The 27,253-nt window shown below is 39.9% G+C and overlaps 1 protein-coding gene across 1 annotated transcript in view; it reads right to left on the reverse strand.

Annotated features, from left to right (window-relative positions):
- Ranbp17 (RAN binding protein 17) overlaps nt 1–27,253 on the reverse strand; it is a 191,139-nt gene that overhangs the window by 17,808 nt on the left and 146,078 nt on the right. Inside the window, exons 22-25 of the mRNA XM_090321205.1 lie at nt 26,959–27,041; nt 17,467–17,681; nt 15,013–15,151; nt 4,961–5,127 (exon numbers count right to left, since the gene is read on the reverse strand). Of these exons, the coding sequence (XP_090177331.1) occupies nt 4,961–5,127; nt 15,013–15,151; nt 17,467–17,681; nt 26,959–27,041 (604 nt within the window). The remainder of the gene's footprint in view (nt 1–4,960; nt 5,128–15,012; nt 15,152–17,466; nt 17,682–26,958; nt 27,042–27,253) is intronic.

Below are 27,253 nucleotides of genomic sequence, written 5' to 3' on the forward strand. Positions count from 1 at the left end.
CTATACAAAAGCAATTTTCATTGATTGACTGACTGACTGAGGAAAAGGGCGAATGCTTGTGTTAGCTTACATCTCCTCTGAAGCAGGATACTTACAGCTTTTGACAGCTAGTCGCAATTTGTAGTTAAATTCCATGTTATCAAACAACAATGACAATGAAATAACAATGAAATAAAAAAGAAGCAAGGGGGAGAAATAAAATCACAATTAGAACTTTTCAGGTACTTTATTACAGCTGACTGGAGCAAAAAGATATATAAAAATAAAAAAAAATTTAAACCTGCTTTAATTCTTCTATGCAACATGTTTAGAAATGAGAGAATAAAATTGCTAAAATACTTTGTTATTAAGTTAACTGCATAAGAGAACAATTAATGGTACTCTTTCTGGGGCAACTAGATCCTTCCTTCCTTCCTTCCTTCCTTCCTTCCTTCCTTCTTTCTTTTTTTTTTTGCCAGTCCTGGCTTGAACGCAGGGCCTGAGCACTGACTGTCCTTGGGCTTTTCTCATGGCTACCACATGAGCCACAGAAGCACTTTAAGCTTTTTTCTATGTATGTGGTACCGAGAAACTGAACCCTGTCTTCGTGCATGCTAGGCAAGCACTCTACCACTAGGCTGAACTGCTAGCCTGACAACTAGCTTTCTTTGATGTTCCTAGCTGAAGAAGCATTCAACATCAATGTCCCATCCTTATCGTTTCAGAGCCAGACATGTCTGTGAAGTGTCCTTCTAATGGGCACATCTGTGACACACGTCACCTAGTGAATGCTTCTCTATGGTTATAGATGCAACTACTTAACACAACCAATGATGATGCCAAGTTCACTTCTAAGTGTTAACTTCCACATTACGGTTGCAGATCAGTGTCTCATCTACTATTAATTAGGAGCAATTAGTAATTCTACCAAAGTTATCATTGCTTAGTTTTTAATTTTTTTAGCTTATTCGTCTAGTGATATAAAACACTTTGTGAATCCTTCCCCCAATTTATGTGAACTGAGTTTTCCTCAGCTGTTCAGTCTAAGCAGCGAAGGGTAGGCAATACTTTTCATTTCTATTACGCTCCTCAGAACTAAAGGTCACTAGTTTCAAAGTTATGCTTGTGAGAGTCCTCAGGCCCTGAGCTTAAGCCCAGGACTGGCAAAAAAAAAAAGTTAGGCTTGTATGTAAAGCATGGCCAACTTGAACAGGATATATATATATATATATATATATATATATATATATATATTTATTTATTTTTATTTCTTTTTGCCAGTCCTGGGCTTGAGCTCAGGGCCTGAGCACTGTCCTTGGATTTTTCTCAAGGCTAGAGCTCTACCACTTGAGCCTCAGCACCACTTCTGGCTTTTTTTAAGTATGTGGTGCCGAGGAATCGAACCCGGGTCTTCGTGCATGCTAGGCAAGCACTCTACCACTAGGCCAAACTCCCGGCCCCGAAGAATGTATTTTTTAAGACAATGATTTCAAGCCATGTAAGGTGGTCATAATAAGTATTTTCAGGTTGACTTCAGGCACTTAAAATTTCATTCTGACTGCTGCATACAAATAGAGAAGCCTGCAGGGAGGTTGAAACTCTGTCAAGTCCATGCAGCCTGTACTGTGGAACCTGAGGAAGTAACTTCTGCAGTTTAGAGCTGACACTCTTGATGCAATTAAGCTTTCAACAAAATAGGCCCAGGTTGGGGGAAAAACAGTTCAAACTAGTAAATAATTGCAGTATCATTGCATCAGTTTAGTTTAAAGAGCTGACAAGCCCTCTCTAAACTCCAAGCACAATTAGTCATTAGGGTCTAGTTTCTCAGCACTGTTAAGCGATTTGTAACCCATTCCTTTTAACAGGGTTAGGCATTACTTAACTGACACAGATGCCCTGAAAACTAAAACCTCAAGTTTAGAAGCAGTCACCTTGTTTATTACCTTCTGTGATAGTCAAATCATCCCCAGCATTTAATGGGCAATCAATGAGTAACCAATGACTCACTTTTCATCTGAGTGTGAAAATGGGAATAATCTAATACAAAGTCCCTCTGGTAAGGGGGAATCTTAGGTTCTGCTGCTCTTCAAGGCTGATTTATAAGGTCTTAGAAAGCCGATGTAAACAGATGATCAGGGGGACCCATCTCCGCTCATAATAACCCCCAACTGGCCCACTCCCTCTTTTCCACGTCTATCCCTTCAGGCTATTAGTTCTGTCCAGCTAATTCTTCCCACCGCTCCAGCATGCTGCTTTTACTCTGGCCATCCGTTCAGTCCAGCCGACTCAGAAGTAATTTTATACGCAGCAGAGAGCGGGTGGAATTGATTTTTCACTCAGCACTCAGTTCCCATCTGAATAATTATCAATTTTAGTGCCTCATAAAGGGAAGAGTCAAAATTTCAAATCAATTCAAAAGAGCTTTTGAGACGACAGACACTGTGCATAAGAATAGAGGTCAAAGTTGTCAGTGACCTGAGGAGATGATGTCAGGTATTACCATACCCAATAGTTGACATCAGAGGCACTCAAGATGATAGAAACCGGTGCAAATGAAAATTGTATGTATGCTGACTACCAGGGACCAGTCATCAATATTTAAAATGTTTCTGAAAGCCTACAATCCAAATAAATAGAATGTATTCCATTGTTAATAAAGATATATCACATCTTAGTCATATACTATAAAGTGAAAGATTACCACCTATTATTAACACAGAGAAATTATTTAAGCCAGCAAATGCAATGTGGTCCTGAATAAAGACACACTTGATACTCTCATGTAGAGCCATTTTCCACACTTATAGATGATCAATTTTGGCTAAAACTTTCTGCTAAAGGTGATGGGACACCACAGTGATTAGGGCTGCATGCTGGGATGAGTAACTTGGCTGTAGAGCTGTCTTTTGGCAGGGGGGGAAGGGGGGCGGCGCACAGTGTACAGAGGGCTGGGTCTGAGTTCTGGATAATCCACAAATATTGATTTTCTTTAGTCTGTCATAGTGTTTATGTGCTCAGTGCTGACGTAGGACATGTACTTACTAAAGGAAATAAATAACCATGGATTTGCCAGATTCTCAGGAAATTCTCTCCCCTTGCTCCACCACAACCTGTTGTGACAGTTCAGGTCAAACCAAGCAGTTGCAATCTACAGCCCCTGGCTATTACTGAAAACATCCATTGCACCCCGGCCCAATCCATACACAGAAAATAACTGGTCAGGTGAAAATTCTCCACAGATAGTTTACATAATTTCACTTGAATATCAATTTCCATTGAAGTTTAAATATTTAAATTTAATTTAAATATTATGCTATCATGGTGGTTTTACTCTATTTTATCATTGATTTTTAAGTTGAGCCATATTTTTTGATGATTACAGGTGACTTACATGGTAACTAATGACAAGGTAGCAGATTACGTGTAATCATAGATTAAAAATCATAAATTTAGTATGGATATAATCTGGCGCTGGTGGCTCACGCCTGTAATTCCAGCTACTCAGGAGGCTGGGATCTGAGGACCATGGTTCAAAGCCAGCCCAGGCAGGAAAGTCCAGGAGACTCTCACCTCCAATGCACCACCAGAAACCTGGACGTGGTGCAGTGGCTCAAATGGTAGAGCTCTAGCCTTGAGCAGAAGAGCTCAGGGACAGCACCCAGGCCCTGAGTTTAAGTACCATGACTAACAAAATAAGGGGCGGGGGGGAGGGGGAAGAAAAGGAGTAAAAAGAAAACTGAAAACAGTATGACATTTTTTTTTCTAAATTCAGTGGATATAGAATTATCAGCGATGTGTCCCTTGGGTATCTCATATTGGTATAGTATCTCACTTTGTTATCTGATATATTGAATTTATTTGTATTTGGATATTTGAAATGTGATAGGGAAGGGGGAAAACCAAGACAGGTGGGGGTTGTGGGGGGGAGGAAATGGGTACCAAGACATGTGAAAGGGTATCAATGTATGTGAATTAATGCACCTTCTATCTGGCAAATATCATGTAACCCTTTTACTAATTACAATAAAAAAATTAAAAAAAATAAATAAAATTAAAAAAAAAAAGAATTATCAGCAATGGCATATCTACAAAAAAAAGGCCTTACTCTCACTGGAATATTCTAGGCATGTCTATTCTTTCTTTTTTTTTTATGTATAGGGTCTCATGCTTGCTAGGTAGGTGCTCTGCCACTTGAGCCACACCCCTAGCATGTTTTGCTTTAGCTTTTCTGGTAGTCTTGTGCTTTGCCTGGGATCTGGCCTCTGACTGAAACCTTCCTGTACCTCCCCGCCATGCAGCTAGGCTTACAAGTGTTGGGGATACGGTCTTATCCTCCCACACACTCTGGGGCTGCTTCCAGTCTCTCCAACCTTTGATTCTGTTTCCCCCTCCCCCCCCCACATCTACTTGAGATTGAAACTTATAGACTATATCCTATATATTCATTTTAAAATGCATGTTGTTAACTATAACTTGCAATTTAAAATTTGTCATTTAAAACTTAGACCAAACCCATGTTAGCCAATTAGGCAGTACAGTTGAAAAGGAAAATAGGTGCTTGTTAATGAAACGCTCTTGGGAATATTATCTAATGTGCTTGAAGTGTAATTCCTAATCTGGAATTGGCAAGAATGCTATACAATGGTGCATGAGTGGTTCTCAGCAAGTTGCCCCAGCAACCACTAGGTGACTGTCTCTTGGTAGCGTCCCAATATAATACTGTTGGGCGGACTGAAGATGGATTTTTCAGAGGCTCTGGGTAAGTGTTTTCAGACCTCTGGAGAACCAGCCTTACTGTGGGTTCTGTTTCCCCAGGTGAGCTGAGTGTCATGGAGGTACCTTGAGGCTGGGGTCCTGAGATAGTGTACCACCAGCGTTCAGGGAAAGAATCTACAGAGTAACTGTAAAGGGCCTTGGCAGCAAAAGAAGGGAAGTCCAGGGAACAAGCTGGCCCGTGGGAAATATTTTAAAGCTAGGTTACCTGCTGAAGGACATCTGGATTTTGCTGCATAAAATGTAATAGTCTCTGACCAGCTTGCACAGCCTCTCGGCATCGAAGTGTCTTCTTGCCTTCTTTGGCAATGTGCTTGAAGAGGTAAGTGACGATGTAGTCTAAACTGGTACAGCAGCTGGAGGAGACAACTGTATCTGTATGAACAGTAAGAAAGAATTCATTTGTACTGGTAAAATGTTTGCTTCATTTCATTACAATTTTTTTTAAGCCTATCTGGCTGGGCATGGTGGCTCACGCCTGTAATCTTAGCTACTCAGGAGGCTAAGATTTGAGGACTGTGGCTCAAAGCCAGCCTGGGCACCAAAGACTAGGCCTAAAGACCATGAGACTCCTATCTCCAATTAACCACTAGAAATCTGGAAGTGGCACTGTGGCGAAAGTGTTAGGGCAGTAGCCATGAGCTGAAGAGCTCAGGGTCAATGCCCAGGCACAGGGGTAGGGTGGTAGCCTTGAGCTGAAGAGTTCAAGGACAGTGCCCACGCCCAGTGTTTGAGCCCCACAACCAACGTACTGACCAAAAACCAACCAAACAAACAAAAAAACCTATCTGATTTTCAGTCATTACATCAAGCTCTAAGTTCCTTGGAAATAGATGTTTGCCTTGTTTCTCTAAACCTAGTGTGTACCATGTGCACTAGCACAGAAAAGACACATAAATTTTGGCTTGAAGGAGAGAGAACTTATAGGAGAATCCTATGACTGAAGGCCAACAAAGTCCACTGGGGCCTTACCTGAGGGCATCCAAGAGTGAGCGGAGATGTTTATGTTTAATTTCAAAGTCAATCATGGTATTACTGAAGCTCTTCTGAGTATGTAATTGGTGTGACAGAACAAGCCTATTTATTATCTCCTTTGCACCCCCAAACTACCATCTCATTCACATATAACAACTATTTTGTATATTATATATTGTTTTCATTTTAATATGTAAAAACTAAGGGCTAAGATACAGTGTATGTGTAGCATGAACAAGTCCTGGGTGTCATCCACAGCACTGAACAAGACAGATGAAAATGAAAACTCACGGATTATGTAGTTTATTCAAACTTCCTAATCTCAACTCATAGCATGATGCTACCCATGCCTTTTGGCAAATGATGGCATGTAACACAGGTTTCTTATTAGTAAGAAAAATGATTATAAATGACTAATCTAATAGCTTCAGTACTCAGACTCTGAGTTCAGTTCCCAGGACTAGCGGGGGGGGGGGGGGGGGGAGAAGGAGAATGTAGATTTGCTAGTCTCAGACTGTAAAAAGAATTTACCAAAATGAATGGAGAAGCAAAGTACACTACTAAGAGAAGCAATGGGCATCTGCTGCCGCCACTGTGCCTATATAAGTGGTTGGGAAAGGCCTACTTAGGATTCTGATTGGCCATTTCCTTTTCTTTTTTTTTTATTGTAATTAGTAAAAGGGTTACATGATATTTGCCAGATAGAAGGTGCATTAATTCACATACATTGATACCCTTTCACATGTCTTGGTCCCCATTTCCCTCCCTCCCCCACCCCCTGGCCATTTCCTTTTCCACAGGCCATGTTGATGGGTTGTTCCTCAGAACACATGTTGGATTTTGTGGGAGGAAGAACATTTCTAACACTGCCTTCATTTCCTCACCCCTCCTGGCTCCTGGTCTCCTGACATTTCTCCCTAAGCAGGACTTTCTTCCACATAGGAGATGGGAGCTTGGGGTTTGGAGGTAACAGACAATGGATTTTGTAAAAGAATAGTTTCTTATCATCTTGTTTATATTTGAGATTCTCAGACACACATATGTCTAAGGAAAATAAAAAAGGAAGTTTAGGGGAAAGTTCTGAAACAGACAGGAGAATAGTAATTAGAATAGGAATGTAAGGGAAAGAGATTGAATAAAGGTTTAAGAGACAGACATGAATAGTTTTGGAAAATGGTAAAACTATAAAGTTTTTAAAAGAAGGTCTTGTTTTCTTCCTCATAAAATTATGGAAATTTGGTGACTCAACTGGTTGACTTCTTCTTTTCCCACTAATTGGGGTTGCTCTGTAGAAAAAGCACTGGTTACAGAATCGGGGCCTGACTCACAGGCAGACCCAGGCCTATGAGTCACATGTAGATTTGTTGAGTTGGTTTGTTTTCTTTTTCTTTCACATTTCTCCATTTGAAGTACCTGTTATAATAGTAAACGTATTAAGTACCTTAACATCTACAAGGGCAAGCAGGAGATAGATGTGGTCATCCTCACAAATGAAGAGCACTGTGCTATCAATCATACAATCATATGGACTTTACATGGATTTGGTGACTATACATGGCATGCAGGCTGCATTAAAAGGTTTCATTCCACTGAGTCAGCTGTGGAAAAGCCAGGTAAACACTTTAGACACCATGGCTAGAGCACAACCTCCTTACAATAAAAGCAAGAGGAGCCTCCATTATGGCTGATTTATGGTTAGGGGCTTTGAAAAAGATAAAAACTATTTCTAGATAGATTTAAGTATGTAGAATCATAACGATCAAGGGAATTTGATAAAAACAAATAAACAAACAAAAAAACAATGAATAACGCTAAGGATGGTGTGAGGCGTGGCTCTGCGGGTGGAACACTAGCCATGAGCTAGAGTGTCAGATACTGAGTTCCAGTTCCAGTCTCTGACCTTAAAAAAAAAGTGATAAAGACTACATGTAACTGTTTTTTTTTCCCCCTTTTTTCTTTTTTGTTGGTCGTGGTGTGGTTTTTCTTAAACTGCAGGCCAAGCTATCCTATGAGATCCAAACCATGGGACTGTTCTGATAAAAGGGTGTGTGGATATCATAGAGCTTTGGATGTGGCACTAGTTGTTGGTTTTTAATGTTTTTTTTTTTCCACCCTTTGTTTCCAAGATAAGAATTCAGGGCCTCACACTTGCTTAGCTTGTTCATTCAGCTGCTCTTCTACTACTTGAGACTTGTCTCCATTTTCTTGGTTACTTAAGAGACAAGAGCTTTGTGGACATTTTTGCTTTGGCTTGCTTTGAAGCTCAGACTCCTGACGGAGAGAGCTAGGATTGTAGGTGTAAAGCACCACGTCTTAACATTTTTTTTTGTAAAAAAGGGTATCTCCCATAATTCAGACAAATTTGGATTTTTTTGATACAGGGTTTTGAACTCAGGGCCTTGCACTTGTGAGGAAAGCAGTCTACTGCTAAGCTATGCCTCCAGTCCTGGAAATAATTTTTTAAAGTCTATTAGGCACTATTCTCTCTAGCAACTTGTCTGAAACCAACCACGCACTCTTATTTGGCAATTGGTCTCCACAGGAAACACATGCATCATTAATAGCCCTCCTGCTTGCAAAGAGCCATCACAGAAAGCTGTGCTGAAAAGTTAACTGTGTAGGAAAGAGTTGCTTAACTGAGAGTCAGGAAGAATGATAATGAGCTGAGCTGAAATTTGCTTCAGCTCAGAACTTCTAGCCACAGCAAAAGGATGAAGGTTTTGGAAAAAATAGTTTAAAAGGCAATTTCAGAGACAAAAGTTCTATTTGAGAGCCATAGTATTAGAAATAGATGGGCATAGGTTTAATCTATATTACTTAAGATGTTTGACTTCACTGAGGTTTGAATGCATTGTGTAAAATATACTATATACTCTCTACTTTTTGTACATGGTGTGAGACATTAATGAGATATACTCTGTAAAGCTTGTAGTGCCTGATATACAGAGAGGTTTTCCTTTTCACTTCTAGACTGCTTTCCTGGCAATTTCAATCCCTTTAAATACCAAGCTTGACAGTCTATTCAAAGATCTTTCTCTGAACAAATGCAATTGTGCTATTCAGTATACTCTGTATGGGAAAACCTGTGTAACTTGTAGGTAGGAATAGGAGGGAAAAACTGGGGGAAAGGAAAGGAAGGGGTGATAATGTTTTCAAAAAGAAAGGTTCTCATTACCTGACTTATGAATTGGTAATCCCTCTGTACAACACCTTAATAACAATAAAATTACAAAAATAAAAGAGTTAAAAAATCTCTTTTCTCTTTAACATTATTTGTGGTGGGCAGAACTAATTACAAAATGTAAGTTCTACAATTATTTCTTCAATGTTTTTCTCTCACATGGTGTGTTCAAACCAGGTGTATAACTATACCAGAAATCCTATTTGGAAAGCTGAAACTGAGAGGATCAGAGCTTGTGGCCAGTGGGGGAAAAAAGTTCATGAGACCACATCAGCAGGAAAAATGTTCAGGAGACCCCCATTGCAATAGGAAAAAGTGTTCATGGGATCCCCAACTCAATGGGGAAAAAGCTGGCACAGTGGTATATGCCTATTACAACAGCCACAGCAAGAGACCTAAGTAAGAGGATGGTAGTCCAGACAAAAAAGGAAAACCCTATCATAGAAATAACCAAAGCAAGCCACGTGTGGTCATTTAAGGCTGTTGCCTATTTGGAAGGTGGGGATTGGAGATCCTTGGTTGGGGCCAACCAGTTCATGAGACCCCATCTTGATCCACGGCTGGGGATAATGGGACGTGTCCATCAGACCATGTTATAGGGAAGGCACACATAGGGGACATAGCCAGGCATAAAGCAAGACCCTATTTCAAAAATCACCAGATCAGGGCTGGAAGCGTGGCACAGTGCTTGCCTAGCATGCACCAAGTCCTGGGTTTGATTCCTCTGTACCACCTACATAGAAAAAGCAGGAAGGCTGGGTGCCGGTGGCTCATTCCTGTAATCCTAACTACTCAGGAGGCTGAGATCTGAGGATCACTGTTCAAAGCCAGCCTGGGTACAAAACTCTGTGAAACTATCTCCAATTAACCACCAGAAAACTGGAAGTGGTGCTATAGCCATAGGGTAGGGTGGTAGTCTTGAGCTGGAGAGCTCAGGGACAGTGCCCAGGCCCCACAGTTCAAGTCCCATGACCTACTAAGAAAGTAAAGAAAGAGAGAGAGAGAGACAGAGAGAGAGAGAGAGACAGAGAGAGAGAGAAAGGCAGACAGACAGACAGAGACAGAGACAGATGGGGAAGTGGTGCCATGGCTCAAGTGGTAGAGCACTAGCCTTGACAAAGCCCAAGGACAGTGCGTCCAGGCCCTGAGTTCAAGCCCCAGGACTAGGAAAAACAACAACAATACCCCAGAACAGAGAGGGCTGGTAGAGAGGCACAAGTGGAAGAATGCTTGCCCAGAAAGCATGAAGCCCTGAGTTCCAATCCAGTATAAAGAGTAGACAAATAAGAATATGTTCAGGATAGGTTCATATGTTTATTGTTTACATACATTAATAATGAATTTCAAGGGAGAAAGACTGGGCAGGTGCTAGTGGGTTCAACTCTTTGCCTGCCCTTCCCATTCCTTGACAAGGAAGCACTCTGCCCTCGAGCATCCCTGCCTGCTCCAGCCCCAGCTCTTCTACACTTGTGCTGCCAACCCTCCCCTCAGGTGTCCCTGGAAATGGTCCTGCTGCTCTTCATCGCTGCCCCACTCCAATCGCGTGCTCTGCACTTGCCACAGTTTGTTGCCTTCTAATTCAAGTCTGTTTGTCCTTCACTTACTGCTTATCTCTTGCACTGCAAATCAAGCTTTTCTGTGGGCAGTGCCTTATCTATCTTGTCATCTTCAGTAGAGCACACAGGATGTGCACACCTGGTGATTACTGAATAAAGGTGTTGTGAACCCTAAGAGAAGCATTTTTAAGCTTCATATCCGGTCTCTATGTATGAAAAAGTGGGATGTGGGTGGATGGGTGATAAAAAATAGCTTGAAATTAAAAATGCCATCAATTCTAATTAATTATATTTTAAAGACATACTCAGCCTTTAGGCACACTCATCCATCACTGATTCCCATTTCCTCTGCTGAGGCCCTCAATAGTGAAACTAAAATCACACGCAGCTCCAACAAAATCAGTGCAATGTTACTGAAGGCGAAGGACGATGTTTTCTCGCCAGACTTGTCCACAGCTTATGATGCCAATGTGCAGCATAAGAGGCTGAGGGCAAAGAAGACTTTATTCTAGGCCTCTAGTGGTTAAAGCTGGGAGGTGGGCTGAAGAAGAATGGGAAAGACTACGGAGTCAGGTACACTACTTCACTTTCTGAGCCACAGCTTATTCATCTGTGTAATGAAAATAATGCTACCCAAGCCGGGTATGGTGGCTCACACCTGTAATCGTAGCTACTCAGGAGGCTGAGATCTGAGGATTGTGGTTCAAAGCCAGCCCAGGCACTAAAAAGTCTGTGAGAGTTCAAGCCCCTCAACTGACAAAAGGAAAAAAAATGTTACCCAATTAATTCATTCAATAAATATTCAGTGAGTGTGCACTCTACCCCCAGAGCAGGGAATTCTGCTCCAACCTTTGGGAGCATGTAGTCCAACAGGAAGAAGGAACAAACAACACTTTCAGAAACCTCAAGCACTCACGTTTGGCAATGACATGGATTGAGGGTGAAATAAGTGGACATGAAAACACCAATGGCGAAGTCAGGCTCTGTGTGTCCACTGTCGATACACTTAACAGGTGGGTGTTTTGTCAAGACTTTGAAAGTCTTGTTGAAATGCAGATTCTAAGCCTGACCATGACCATAGTTTGAGAAAAACATAGCTACCTACAACTAATTCAAAATCTACAGTATTACCAGATCTGAGAGAAAAACAATGTCAAACTAAGCTGTAATAATAAAAGACAAGACTTCTGCTTCTTTCCATGAAGGATTAGCTGCTATGAGAATTTGCCCTCCTGCCATAAACAACTAGCAAACAGGACAAAATATATGAAACAACAGTTTTCAATTATTGCACAACAAGTAGTACAGGCCTATTAAATGAGAGAAGAGGGAACTAAATGAGACAATACCCACAACTGAGCAGCTCACTGACCAAGCCGTTTTCAGGCTGCAGGCCGGGGAGGAAAAACCCAAATAAAGCCAAGTGAGCTGAAAAGAAATGCAAGGGGATCAAAGCAGGTGAGGCAGCTACAGCTTGTGGTTCAGAGTCCTGGCACGTGGAAGTACAGAAGAGAAGTTTATGGATTTCTGCAAGGGAACCCTTTCTAGTGTTTGCTGAAACAGTTCAAGCGTGAGAAAAAAACAAAACAAAACAAAAAACCTCCCCAAAGCTAAAAAGCTGCAATGTACAAAGAGCATGCTGGTGTGTCCTTACCGGGGTTGCAACTTAGTAGTAGGGCTTAATTACTCTATAATGGAGACCATCCTAGTAAGTCGAATTGACCCAAAAGTTACTAAACTGAAAGAACATCCAAAAATCTTATGTATTTTTTTTTTGTGTGTTTTGTTTTGCCAGTCCGGGCGCTTGAACTCAGGGCGTAGGCATTGTCCCTGAATTTCTTTTCCCCAATGCTAGTGCTCTATCACTTGAGCCACATGGCTATGTCTAGCTTTTACTGAGTATTTTATTGGAGATAAGAGTCTCATGGACTTTCATGACTAGGCTGGTTTTGAACAGCAGTCCTCAGATTTCAGCCTCCTGAGTATCTAGGATTACAGGTGTGAGCCACTGCTGCCTGGTCATCAAAACTCAAAATCTAACATCAGACAAAACAGAATTGCCAATATCTGGCACCTATTAAAAATCACAAGGCATTAAATATGAAAAAAATATGACCCATAGAAAATATTAATGCATAGAACAGATTCTGAAATGAAATGGGGACCATGACATGTGAAAGGGTATCAATGTGTGGGAATTAAGGCACCATTTATCTTGCAAATATCATGTAACCCTTCTATTAATTACAATAAAAAATATATTAAAAAAACAAAAAAACAAAACAACAAAAAAGTTATAAACTTTATAACTATGCTTAAAGTTAAAGAAAAAATGAACTTAATATGGAGAAAAGAGACAAAGGTATGAAAAAAGACTGCTGTGCATGACTGGTGCCTCAGTTATCTTGAGAGGCTGAGGCAAGAGGATGCTTGAGCCGAGGAATTCAGGGCCAGTCCCAGTTACATTTCTTCTATAACATACACTCACATTCCTTCCCACAAAAGGGGTTTCTAGAGAATACAAATATAAAGTCTGAAATTTAAAAATGTATTTAGGATTAATAGCAGGTTAGATTAAAATATCTAGAAAAAGGACGACTGAATTTGGGTTACAGCTTTTAAAGCTACTCAAAATGAAACAAAGACAAGAAACTCTGAAACCATTACAGGAAAGAATAAGAAAATACCAGAACTTACTAGCACAGGCAGTAACTTCTAACTAGAACTCTAGTAGTTCAGCAATCTACAGAATGGGAGAAGAATCTTTGCCACCTATACCTTGATAAGGGATTGATAACAAAAATATACAGGAAGCTCAAAAAACTAAACTCTCAGTGAATCTATAATCCAATTAATAAATGAGCAAATAAACAGAACAGATATACTTCTCAAAAAAATTTGATTAGCATATATTCCTGAATAGAAATATCACAGTAAAACCCCTTTCACAGTTAAAATACTAATACATTCAAGAAAAAAGGAAAAAATTATCTTCAGACATACCAAAGCTGAAAATTTTACGAAATATATATATATATACAATGAAGGATCTTCCACAGTGGGGCTCATACTACTGTGCTGTTAGGGTCTACCACAGTGGGAGCTCATACTACTGTGCTGTTAGGGTCTACCACAGTGGGAGCTCATACTACGGTGCTGTTAGGGAGTGCACCTTTGCTTGGAGGAAGCAGCCCCTTTCTCTTGTTCTCTCTAATCCTGAGGTGCCATGAGGTGAGTAGAACCAAGGGGAAAAAATGGTCACATAAAGACTTGTACAAGAGCTTTATCTTGTGTGATTGCTGTTCTTCATGTTACTGTATCTGATTTTGTTACCTGGTATACTGTGTATATGTTTGTTTATTTGAAATAGGAAACGGAAGGGGGGAAAACAAAATGATTGGGAGGGGGCAAGGGGAGAAAATGGGGACAAAAACCTGAGAAGGGGTATCAATGTATGAGAAGTAATGCACCTATTACCTGTAACCCCTTTATATATTACCCCAACAACAAAAAAAGAATTGTTCATAGCAGCTATGTTCAAAGTATCAAATAATAGAAATGCCTAATGTCCACAGCTGGCATGTGTACATTCAGACAATGGAGTAATACTCAGCAACAAGAAGGACAAATTGATTGATAGATAAACCAGCACAGAGCGATCTCAAGGATATTATGAGAAATGAAAGAAGCCAGACACAAACCATTTCCTTATTTGTATGGGTATACATACAGGAAATTCTTGAAAGAGAAAAGTGTTTTGGTACTGGAAGTGGGGATAAGGGACTGATCTGAAGGGCCATACGCTGCTTTGCATGGTGATAGGAGTATTCTGTACATTGGTTTGGATAGTTCTTGAGTATGTCCACATTTGTTAAGACTCTTTGAAGTGGTGTCTTAAAACAAAACCAGAGAATGTTATTATAGTTAAGTTATACCTCAATAAAGTTTATGAAAAACAAATATCAGAGTATGAAAAAAATGCATTTTCTACTTGAAATTAGTAGTAAACTAATCCTTCAGTTTGATTCCATAATATCTCTGTTTCCTTTGTTGGACTTAGTTCTTAGGTTTTTTTTTTTTTCTTTTTTTTGGTGCCAGTCCTGGGGCTTCGAACTTAGGGCCTAAGCACTGTCCTTGGGCTTTTTCTTTTTTTTTCCCCCAGTCCTGGGCCTTGACCTCAGGGCCTGAGCACTGTCCTTGGGCTTTCTCAAGGCTAGAACTCTACCACTTGAGCCATAGCACTTCTTCTGGCTTTTTTCTATGTATGTGGTACCGAGGAATCAAACCAGGGTCTTCGTGTATCTTAGGCAAGCACTCTACCACTAGGCCAAACTCCCAGCCTCCTTGGGCTTTTTCAAGGCTAGAGTCCTACCACTTGAGTCACAGCACCACTTCCAGCTTTTTCTTTGTATGGGTTTTTGTGTATACTAGGCAAGCACTCTACCACTAGGGCAAACTCCTGGCCTGGACTGAGTTCTTAATATACAAGAAAGAGATCATAATCAAATTTTTCCCATGAACAAAATGTGCCCATCCCATTTTCCTTACCAAGAGTGGTGAGTCCCTCGGAGATAGATGTGAGGACGTACAGGAGCACAGGAGCCTCCAAGTTGGTGATGAAGCCCATGTGGTCCTGGGTGAGACACTCTAGGAGTGGATAGTAAGACTGGCTCAGCTTCCGATATTGCTATGACAGGAAGAAGAAGGCCACTTATATGATTGGAAATTGTACACTTAACCACAAAGTCAACAAATAACACAAATGACTAATTCCAATTCAGAGTTGAAAGAGGTCCTGATAGGAATCGCAACATTTCTAGAAACCTGCATTTGAAGCTATAGTATACCATAGTAGGTCATTTGAATCTTACCCTATATGGCTAACACTTAAATGCTAATATAATCCTTGAGATATGATCTTTATAAGACTGTAAATTATTTTTTCTGAACTAGAATACTTTAACACTGAATAATGCTTAATAATAGCAAGCAGACAGTCTTCCTTATTTTAGTAACAAAGAAATTTGCTGTTGTAATAGGATTTGGCATAATGGTCTGCTTATTATTATTATATAATGCAAATCCTGCTAATCAAATCATTATCATGTAAATGGCTTAATATTTACTATATTGAGAAAGATACCAGGCAAATCTTAAATATACTCAAACCAATATAAAAATATCTATTATAAAACATATAAGACAATGCAATATTCTTAAGCTGATGCTAATACTACTTCCTCAATAATTATCTGGGTGCTTGGACTTTCTGTTGAGTATATCGATGATGAAATGGTCACTCTAGCTATGTGAGAGGCTGTAGTAGGAGGATCACTGTCAGAGGTCAACATCAGACAAAAATATCAGACCCTACTTGGACAAAAAAACACAAAACCTGAAAAACAAAAATGCTTGTGAGCATAGCTTGGCAAGTTTGTAGCCCAGAGCTCAGAATCCCAGTGTCACTGGGCGGGGAAGGGGGAAGGGGAGGACACCTCTTAGTTTCTTTCAGTCTTACTAAATGAAAAGCTTTTAGAGTGAGCATTTCTTTCTTTTTTTTTTTTTTGCCAGTCCTGGGCTTGAGCTCAGGGCCTGAGCCCTGTCCTTGGACTTTCTCAAGGCTAGCACTCTACCACTTGAGCCTCAGCACCATTTCCGGCTTTTGTCTATGTATGTGGTACCAAGGAATCGAACCCAGGTCTTCGTGCATGCTAGGCAAGCACTTTAACCACTAGACCAAACTCCCTGCCCCTAGAGTGAGCATTTCTAATATGTGTGGTAAGCAGACAATCTTTGGTACCTTCAGTTTTGAGAATTACTGAATTGGAGATTTGCTTGACTATTAAATAAAAAGGGATTAGAGAGGATCACTGGCATAGCTCAAGTGGTAAAACATTTGCCTCGCATGTACTAACTAAGCCCTGGGCTCTATCCCCAGTATTGGAAAGAATAAACTGAGAAATAATCTTGGAATAGAAACGTTTTCTCGGTCAGCTTCAAATGGCTGATCTGACTTAGGTTTCCACTTTGAAACCTGCATTATGCAGCCATAGCTCTTGAAGAGCATTCCCTTCTACTTGAAGCAGGCTTACCAGCTCTGGCTTGGGATGTGGTTTCACTATGATTAGTTTGGGAGGAAGAAGATGAGCCAGTCTAGTAGAAGGTCATGGAGCATTTCTCAAAGGCCCCCGACCATACCTGTGAGCTTGGGGCAGGAGCAGGTGGGACAGTGTGGGCTAACCTGAGGCTGAACTGGGCTGTGATTTAAATAATTACTGAGGCATATTAAGAACAACATTAACTGCTGTGCAATTTTTTAAAAGTCTGATAAACAGGCCACTAAAGGAACCTGAAATTTTTCATTTCAAATAAGCACTTAAGTGTTTTAAAAAGGCAACAGAGCCTGAAGACACTACCATCAATCACAGAATCTAGAGGACAGAAAAGCAAAGGGGCCTTGGGATCACAGTCACTGCAATGGTGAGTCTAGAAAAACAGGGCAGCAATGAATGGCAGGTAAATGATGGCAAGTGGCAGTCTAGACACTGGTCACTCAATCTCAAGTTGGACACTCTGGCCAGCATGCCAGAAATGTAACAGAAGACAAAGCCAGAAAGGGAAATCCCCAGAAAGGGAATCCTGCAGCAATCCTGTGTTTCTTGTGTTTCCAGGAAATGCAGGCCTTTTTTTTGAATTAGGAATAGAACTGTCAGTAATTAGTTGAAATTACAGATCACATTTCCTCTCCATGCAGAGCCTGGAGCACTCTGGATGGCCAGCTTGCCAGAGGTGGTGGTAGCTGCTCCCCCCACTCTCCACACTTGGTGTACAAACAGAGTCACTATAGTTGTACCAATTCACTAAGTTAGAGCAGAATGCGGTCTTAAACATAACATGTTTGGAGTTACGTGAACTCCCCAGGCTTCACTGTAACGATGCCAGGCCTGTGGTGGTGTTACTTCGCATTTCATACAAAGACTCCCGTGGCACACGATTGCTTACTAGCAAGTCACTGTGGGACACTGACAGCAGCATTTTGACAAAGGCCTGAAGTACATTGTCAAAATGGTTGTCCCCATACAGCTTGAAGACGCCAAAGCTGACATAATTTCCACATAAGGCAGATTTGAGGGCTGAATAGCAGATGGAGATGCCCTTGAGTTTCATTGGATAAATCCGATCTTTTGAGAGGCTCCCCAGGGACAGGATCTGATTACCTGTTTTAGGGTAAAAGCAGAAAGACAAAGTGACATAAGTCAATGTCATTCAAAGCAGTTATGAGGCATATTGCTTGACTTTTTCACTTTGCTGTTAAGGTTGACTTTTCCAACGTTGTTCCAAACTGAACCAATCTGGGTGATGATTACATTAATAAGTAGAAATAAAAATCAAGTTAAATTTAATATTAGTTTATGCATTTAATGCAGATGTTATCGCTTCAATAAAAACTTAAAAAGGTGGGGGAAATAACTAAGCCAGAGACAAATGTTTGTTACCTGATTAGGACATAAATTACTATAAATTCTGGGTAAAATTTCAACTTTTATATATGAACTTGATCTTGAGTTACTTTTGTGTGTGTGTGTTCTGGTCCAGAGGTTTATACTTAGAATTGTCTCTGAATTTCTTTGGCTCAAGACTAGCACTCTACCCCTTGAGCTCCATGTCCAGCTTTTTTGGTGTTTAACTGGAGATAAGAGTCTCATGGACTTTCCTGCCCAGGCTGGCTTCGAACCATGGTCCTTGGATCTCAGCCTCCTGAGAAGCTAGAGTGACAGCTGTGAACCACCAGTGATGGCTGAGTCATTTCTTTTTTGGAAGCCTCACAGAAAAGTTCTTGGCATAGTGCAAAATAAGCATTACTTCTGTTTTCTTCCTAAGTCTTTCTTCAAAAAAACCTCAAGCTAAATTCTATGTTGATGATCAAAAAACAAAGAAATGTTTAGTATATTCACCTAGACTCTGTATTGGTCAGCATTTACAATGAACAATTTTGGTCTCTGAAATGTGTGCAAGAAGGCATGTTATTAGGCAATATTAAAGAATAAAAAAGTCATACTGTTTCTTAGCTACGCCTTTTCCTCTTCAAGTGAGCACTCTTCGGGAATCGAATCTAAATTCAGTTTATACAACTTACAAGTGAACTGTATGTCAACTGCCTAAGACCCATTTCCTTATATGACTGTGGGCTGAACTGGCCAAGGGGAGATCTGTGAGATTTGAAAGGCAGGAGTAAAATAGCTACTATGACTTCCTTGAGAGCTATGAGTAGAGGCAGTGAGAAAGAAGATGTACATAGACTGCTAGTTCAAGCTTATTCTTGATCTTCTCTGCTAGGTCTAAATCCACTGGCCTGGCTAAGAACCCCAAAGTCTACCATCAAATGATTGGCAGGAGCTCAGATTCTGAGCTATGATACCAGTCCCTTCTCAGTCCCTGTAAGTTGATGATCTCACTCCTACAGATCCATTCACTTAGATTTCCCTGCAGCCTCCAACATATCCATCCACAGCATTAACTCAGAAGGGCTGAACAGAGATTTTCCCTCTATGTCCACCTCTCCCCTTTAGATATATATCCTCATCTTTACAAGGCATAATTCCTAAAACAAACTTTCTATCACAGAAATATCATAATGCTTTGAGTACCACTGTGTTTGAATCCTAAGAGCTTATCATAGAAAGCGCAGGCATACTTAGAAATTAAGAAGAAACAAAGCTTCAAGCAGAGCATGAAACACAGGGCTGGCCAGTCCAGGGAGGACTCCTCTACGTGTCTATGCTTTCCTTTGCACAGCTCTAAAAGGTCACATGACTTTGTCTATGATTTACACATCTGTTCTCTGGAAGGGTGAAGTGTACTTTGGAATTTACTTGGCACTACATGCTATACCCTTTTTCATGATCTCATCCTAAATTACCTTAGAGATACAGTAGTAGTTCTATAAAGATTTACTCTAATATGACAGTGTATCTAACAGTTACTTTGCATGAGGTGCTGGGAAAAACTAATGAATGAAAGTGTGTGTGTTGAGAATTCACTTTTGTTGAAGAAACAGAATTGTAAATAAATAATTCCATGCAATGTGACGAATGTTATCAGTGAAGAGTAAAGATGGTATGGGAATAGATGAAAGGAATGAAGTGCATTCTGGGTAAATAAAATGCTTCTGCACAGAGGTTTAAGAAAGTAGGGTACTGCGTCTGCCTGAAAATCAATTTAAACTAAAATAGATATCTCCCCCAAAAGAAAAGCATTGTATATATGCTATTGGAAGAGCTAAAAGAAGATGGGTCACACATTTTGCCTTGTGTGTATGTATGTGTGTGGAATAAATATTAAATAGGAAGACCAAGAACTGTAATGGGAAAATATGATTGTAATGGACTGGATAATCTATCATCAAGAAGGTTAAGATCACAACTTAGTTTCTGGTGGTTCACTAGAAGTAACCGAGTCTCCGGGGGACTTTTCTGCCCTGGCTGGCTTCAAACCATGATCCTCAGATCCTCAGAGTAGGGAATGACAGGTGTGAACTATCATGCCTGGCTAAGATCACAACTTTTACTGCCAGATTAAATATTGTGCATGCATGACATCGCCCCATTTGTTAGGAAATGGAAAGACTTAGAAAAAAATCATATTAAGTGAAGTAAGCCAGACTCAAAGGAACTTAGGCTCAATGGTTTCCCTCATTTGTCATAATCAGTAGAAACCTTGGGCTCTACTAGCAGAGATTTGCAATAGAGCAAAATCTTGATACATAAGGACATATAATGTGAAGCTAATTGAAAGGACCTCCAGGATACTGAAACAAAAGCCATATAATGAATGATTGTTGTCCTTAATGTACTATGTTGTCTCTCATCTCCTTTGCTGTCCCTTGGTTATCTCATATTGGTATAGTATCTCACTTTGTTATCTGATATATTGAACTTATTTGTATTTGGATATTTGAAATTTGATAGGGAAGGGGGGAAAACCAAGACGGGTGGGGGGTGTGGGGGGGGAGGGAAACGGGTACCAAGACATGTGAAAGGGTATCAATGTATGTGAATTAATGCACCTTCTATCTGGCAAATATCATGTAACCCTTTTACTAATTACAATAAAAAATATAATAAAAAATTAAATATTGTGCATGCTTCCTATTTCATAAATTGTATTAGATATTGTTAATTAAAACAATTAGTTAATTAACAATTAAAACAATAAGAGGCATACTATTATGACCTTATGACAGAATGATTAGTAAGTTTGCAATAGGAAACTCTGTCATATTGTACTTAAGTGTCTTGACATTCCATGGGAGGCTGTTAAGGACACACAAAAAAAGCTTGGCCAAGCAATCACTTTTTCATTCTAATTCATCTTTATTAATTGCCCTATTCAATTGTACTTTCTTGGCTCAAAGTGGTAGAATGCTAGCCTTGAGCAGAAGAGTTAAGGGACAGCATCCAGGCCCAGAGTTCATGCCCCAGGACTGGCAAACAACAACAACAATAACAGCAACAACAACAACAACAAAAGGGGTATCAATGTGTGAGAAGTAATGCACCTATCACCCGGTGAATGTAACTGTAACCCCTCTATACATTTCCCCGACAACTAAAAAAAAACAACAAAAACTAAAATTATGTTATTTGCAGAAAAATGACTGAATTAGAAACCATCATTTAAAGCAAAACAAACAAGCTTCACAAGGACAAATACTACATGATTTCTTTCATATGCAGACTGTAGGTTAGGAATAAAGATACAAAAGTTGAAGTGTATTTTAGGTGCCTGGCAAGGGAGGGGAAAAAGAGTGTGATAGGAAGTAAATATGATCATGTATGAAAATGTCAAAACACAAATCATTATGACAATGAATAAAACAGTAAAAATTATATTAACAAACTAAAGTACTATGGCACTAGCATAAAAACAGACATATAGATTGGTGGTACAAAAATAAATCCCAGGGGCTGGGAGTTTGGCCAAGTGGTGGAGTGCTTGCCTAGCATGCACGAAGACCTGGGTTTGATTCCTCAGTACCACATACAGAGAAAAAAGCCAGAAATGGTGCTGTGGCTCAAGTGGTAGAGGACTAGCCTTGAGAAAGTCCAAGGACAGTGCTCAGGCCCTGAGTTCAAGCCCAGGACTGGCAAAAAAATAATAAATCCTAGCACATATTATAGTCAGCTACTTTCTGACAAGGACAACAGGAATACACAGTGAGTAAAGAAAATCTCTTCAATAAATGGTGCTAGGAAAGTTAGCTTTCCACACATGAAAGAAAGAAATAATGAATAAGCAAACTGGACTCATACCATATGCACAAAGAGTAATTGACATATAAAACCAAAAATAAAACCCTAAGTATGAGACAAGAAGTTCTAACTCCTAGAATGCTACCCAGAGGAAACATTGGCTCTGGCAATGTTTTCTTAGATAACACACTAAAAGCTTAGGCTACAGACAAAAATAAATGGGAATACATTGAAACAGAAAGTTTTGGCACAGCAAAAGAAATAAAGTAAAATACAAGCATATGGACTGAGGAAAATATTTGCAAACTAAAAATCTGATAAGTTAATATCCAAAATTTATAAAGAGCTCTCATAACTCAATAGTGGGGAAAAACCTGATTTAAAAAGGGGCTGGGAGTTTGGCCTAGTAGTAGTGTGCCTAGCATGTACAAAGAATCCTTGGTACACATACACAGAATAAGCTGGAAGTGGTGCTGTGGCTCAAGTGGTAGAGCTCTAGCCTTGAGAAAGTCCAAGGACAGTGCTCAGGCCCTGAGTTCAAGTCCCAGGACTGACAAACAAAAAAGGAAATGTACTTATTACCTGACTCATGTAAGAGTAATCTCTCTTTGGGCTCTACTAGTAGAGATCTGCAATAGAGCAAAACCTTGATACATAAGGCCATATAGTATGAAGCTAATTGAAAAGACTCCAGGATATAGAATCAAAAGCCATATAATTGAATGATTGTTGTTCTTAATGTACTATGTTATCTCTCATCTCTTTTGCTGTCCCTTGGCTATCTCATATTGTTACAGTATCTCACTTTGTTATCTGATATATTGGATTTATTTGTATTTGGTTATTTGAAATTGGACAGGGAAGGGGGGAAAACTAAGATGGGGGGAGGGGAAGGTAATGGGGACCAAGACATGTGAAAGGGTATCAATATATGTGAATTAATGCACCTTCTATCTGGCAAATATCATGTAACTCTTTTATTAATTACAATAAAAATATATAAAAAATAAAGAATAAAAGTAAAAAAAGAGTAATCTCTCTGTGCATCATCTTTATAAAAATAAAGTACACTCAAAAAAAAAGGAAATAGAGAAAAGACTTTACTATATTCCTTTAAAAGAGATATAAAATGGCCAACAGACATATGAAAAAGTGCTCAATATCATTAGTTATCAGAGAAATGCAGTTCAAATTCATCAATGTTTACTCCCTTTGGGATAGCGGCTATCAAAAAATCAAGACATCTGGGCAACAGTGGCTCAGACCTATAATTCTAGTTACTCAGGAGTCTGAGACTTGCAGACTCTCAGCTTGAACCTAGTCTGGGCAAGAAAAAAAAATCTGGGAGACTGCACCTCCATGTAACTAGCAAAAAGCTGGACTAGATGTGTAGTTCAAGTGGTAGAGTGACAGCTGTAAGTAAGCCAAATGAGAGCAGAAGAATGAACCCACAACAACGACAACAACAATATCGACAACAAAAAGATAACAAATTTTGGCAATGGCAGAAAGAAAACATAAGCTCTTTACACATTGCTGATGGTAAAGCCATCATGAAAACCAGTTAGAGGTTTCAAACAAAATTAAAAATAGTTCTACCATGTCAGTACTCTTGGTCTGTATATATTCAAAAGAAATGCCATTTCCTTTAAAAATGTCATTTCTAACAGTTTGTCTCTGTGTTCAGTGTGCTTCTCCGCCTCTATTTGTGGTATTGGATTTTAGATCCAGGTCTGCTTGCTCTAGATGATCAGGGAACAATCTGTATGATTTTGTTTTTTATTTTTTTCCCTTGTGTCTTTTTATCTCACCAGTTTTTGAAACTTTCAATGAACAATGAAGCTGGACTCCATTAGCATTTCTGGCCTGTGTGCAAGGGTTACTTTGACACCTGAGAGGGGATCTCTGTGCCCAGGACATTGCTGACTCACCTAGAATGGTTCTCAAGGCCTTGCTTTTGAAAGTGACCTGTTGTTGAGTTGGGGATTTGAGAGGTGTGGATTGTTCCGCTGCCTCCACAGGACTTTCCTCAGTTTTACTCTTTGCGACTTTGTTAAGTCTCCAACCAGTTTTGTTTGGTAAGATTGAAGAACACACATCCATGGCTCTTGGAGAGTCTGTTTACACTTACTGTAGAGCCTTGTTTAAGCCTTTACTTAAACTTAACTGGTCTAAACTTAAACTGGTGCACTCCTATCTGTCTTTTATAAGCATTTTACTGTAAATGCATGTTCATGAGACCCTACTTTCACAATGCCTTTAGTGGTACATATCCAATAATTTTCATGCTTTTTAAGATTTTTTTTCTCAACCAGTGGCAACTTTCACAAACACAACTAGCAAGTAGGTAGCTAGCTGTTTCTAGTCACAGTGTCAGAAGGGTCCCCTGCCCCTTTTTCTTTAGAGCCTCTGTGCCTGTTCACAGACCTCTGCAAAATCTGCTATGCAAAACACTGGTCAGTTATGGGGTCACAAAAGTAACAATGGCTTGTGTAGAACATCATAAACTCAATCTCCTTGTGATACATTGTGCCTTAAATGTTCTTGGTGCATATACTGTTTAAAAGATGTAAATTCTTCTTTTTCTTAATTTTAAAAATTGTTATTATAAAGGTGATATACACAGAGGGGTGACAGTGACATGAGTTAGGTAAAGTGTACATTTCTTCTTGGATCATGTCACCCTTCCCTCACTCTCACCCACCGTTTCCCTCCCATCTCCACCTACAAGTTGTCTAGTTCATTTTCATCACAGTGTCCAGTGAGTACCACTGTGGTACATTAGTTCACTCTTTGTCCCCCTAATATTGTGTCCTTTTTTGTCCTCCCAAAGAAAGACAATTGTGCAAACAGCAACAAAGAAAGAAATTTCTTGTCTCCATTTCCTGGAGTTCATTTTGATAAATATCATTTCGTATGATCAGAGGCACATAGGCATTGTGCCTTTGTGTTCCTCTACTAAGAATATCCTCTTTTGGACTCACTCTGTGTAATACTAGAGTCCTATATAATTTATTATGTCCTGGGGTATTTTAAATCTAGCTTTCACATATAAAACATGTGCAGTTTGCTGGGCACGGTGGCTCACACCTGTCGTCCTAGCTACTCAGGAGGCTGAGATCTGAGGATCGAGGTTCAAAGCCAGTTTGGGCACAAAAGGACCTGAGACTCTTATCTCCAATTACCCTCTAGAAAATGGGAAGTGGGGCTTGGCTCAAGGACAGGGTGATAGCCTTGAGCTAAAGAGCTCAGGGACAATGCCCAGGCCCCAGTTCAAACCCCATGACCCACAAGAAAACAAAAAACAAAAAACAAAACAAAACAACAACAAAAAAACATGTGCAGTTTGTGTCACTGAGCTTGGCTTACCTCACTGAACATGATCTATTCTAGGTGCAACCATTTCTCTGCAAGTGGCATATTATTCTTTCTAACTGCTGTGGGAAATTCCACACTTTTTGGATCCACTCATCTACTGTAGGGGATCTGGGCTGTTTCCATAACTTGCCTATTGTGAATAGTGCAGCGATGAACGTGAGTGTGCAATGTCTTTATGGTACCCTAGCAAGGATGTAAGTTCTTAAGTACAGTGAACACTCATAGTTCGTCTATCCATTTTAAAGTCTGGCCTTTTACACACTGAGCCCTTTAAAACAGGTACCTAGGGGAGGAATAAAAGCAGTTAGTTGCACTTTGGCCACCCATAGGAAAGTGACTGCCATCTCCCTTCTGTGTGCTCCTCAACCAACAGATGTCACTAAAGACACCAGGACCCAGAGGCAAAGGGAAGAAAAGATTAGACAAATGGAAATTGAGCCTAAGAAACATTCAGTTCTTAAAACTGAGAAGTAGGTTTCCAAAGTAATAACATTTATTACACTGCATGCAACATTTTAACCAAAAATTTAAGAAAGAAATTTCTTTTATTAAGTTGCTCGGGCTGAACGGATCATAGCACTAAGTTTTGAAATACACGTTCCTGAAGCAATTTAAAACTCATTAGAAATAATAGGCTTGGGCTAGTAGAAAATGTGGTAAAATTTAATCCTCATCCAAATGTTACCTGGGCTGTACAAACAGGAAATTGTTTTGTGCTACTGTGGCTAACCTCATTGCTGACCCTGAGCTGTAACGGCAAGAGCAGCTGAGAGCTGAAGCAAAATTAAAAACTTACATCAAAGTACATCATGACAGAATGTAGATAAATAAAACAGCATATCAAAACTAGTATTTTTCTGCCAGTCTCATAGAGCAGCAAGGTAGAGGTATTCTACAAAATGTACAATAAATCAGGTGCATTAGACAATGATGCTGCCCTCTTTACTTCACCACCTGGGAGGGCAGAGCAGAGAGGAAACCAAGTGAGCATGGGGACAGAGGGATCACAGAATGTTCTGGCTTCTTCTCTCCATAGGTTTCCCTTTTCTTCACCTTGGCCTACCAAAGACATAAAGAATGTGGGCTCTGCCATGCTTTCTCAGTCCTTTCCCTCATCTTTCAGGGTCCTGGGAGTGACCATGCCATTGCCCTCCAGTGAGTCTGCTAAGACTCTCCAGAGGGAAAAACACAGGCACTAAATATTAGAGAAGGCAAAGACAGACAAATTAGCTTGATTAATGGAAACCAGTCTAGGGATCAGTGGTGAAAGGACAGAGATGTCTATTACTCAGAGTGCAGGTATTAAGCTCACTAGTAGCACCGTTGGAACTCTGATTTCCCCTTCAGGATAAAAGGCACCAAGCTTTACCCAATACTGCTTCTTCATTAACATCCAAGGCATATCTTCCAATGGCAACCCCCAAAAGGCAGTAAGGAATATGGACAGATGGATATTGAATGAAATTCAAGTTGAATGAATTTACAGCTATGCAGTATCTTGTAGAATCCTCACAACCAGATAGGAGGAATGTATTATTTGCCGTGTTTAACAAGTAACTGAAACCATGGAGGCTAATCAAGCTACCCAAGTAGAGGCAGGAAATAACACCTACCTCAAGCTTCAATGGAGTGGATGAGAAATGATCTGATATTAAAGGGGGAATATACTAGCTAATTAAAAGTGGGAGCTACCAAACTTTTAGTTCAAAATGAAGAGCTTACTTCTGAAGTCAATCACATAGCTACCTGCCTACCCTCTTACATATCATCTACATTATCAAAACAGGTAAAAAGGTCTAAAAAACAAAACACCATCTTTCTTCAAACTTATAGTGCAAATACAGATATAAAAAGGGGTACTCACCATAGGTGCAAATCATTTTACTTGCTTCTCTGAAGAGAAGAATTCCATTAGGAGATGATACATCAAAATTCAAACGCTGGGATCTAAGATATATAGTAAAAAGTTAGACTATGCATACAAAGTAATCAGATATAGGTTTAAAATGTCTAGCATTTTCATTTGTCAGATGTATTTATTTACTTGCTGGTTCTGGGGCTTGATCTCTGGGCCTGAGCAATGAGCTCCTTGTGCTCAAGGCTGGCCCTCTATGACTTGGGCAAAATTGTGATCTCTAGGATTTTGATAGCTAGGATTA

Source organism: Megascapheus bottae, chromosome 29 (genome assembly GCF_031878675.1).
Source record: "Megascapheus bottae isolate mThoBot1 chromosome 29, mThoBot2.hap1, whole genome shotgun sequence".
In the NCBI taxonomy this organism is placed as follows: Eukaryota; Metazoa; Chordata; class Mammalia; order Rodentia; family Geomyidae; genus Megascapheus; species Megascapheus bottae.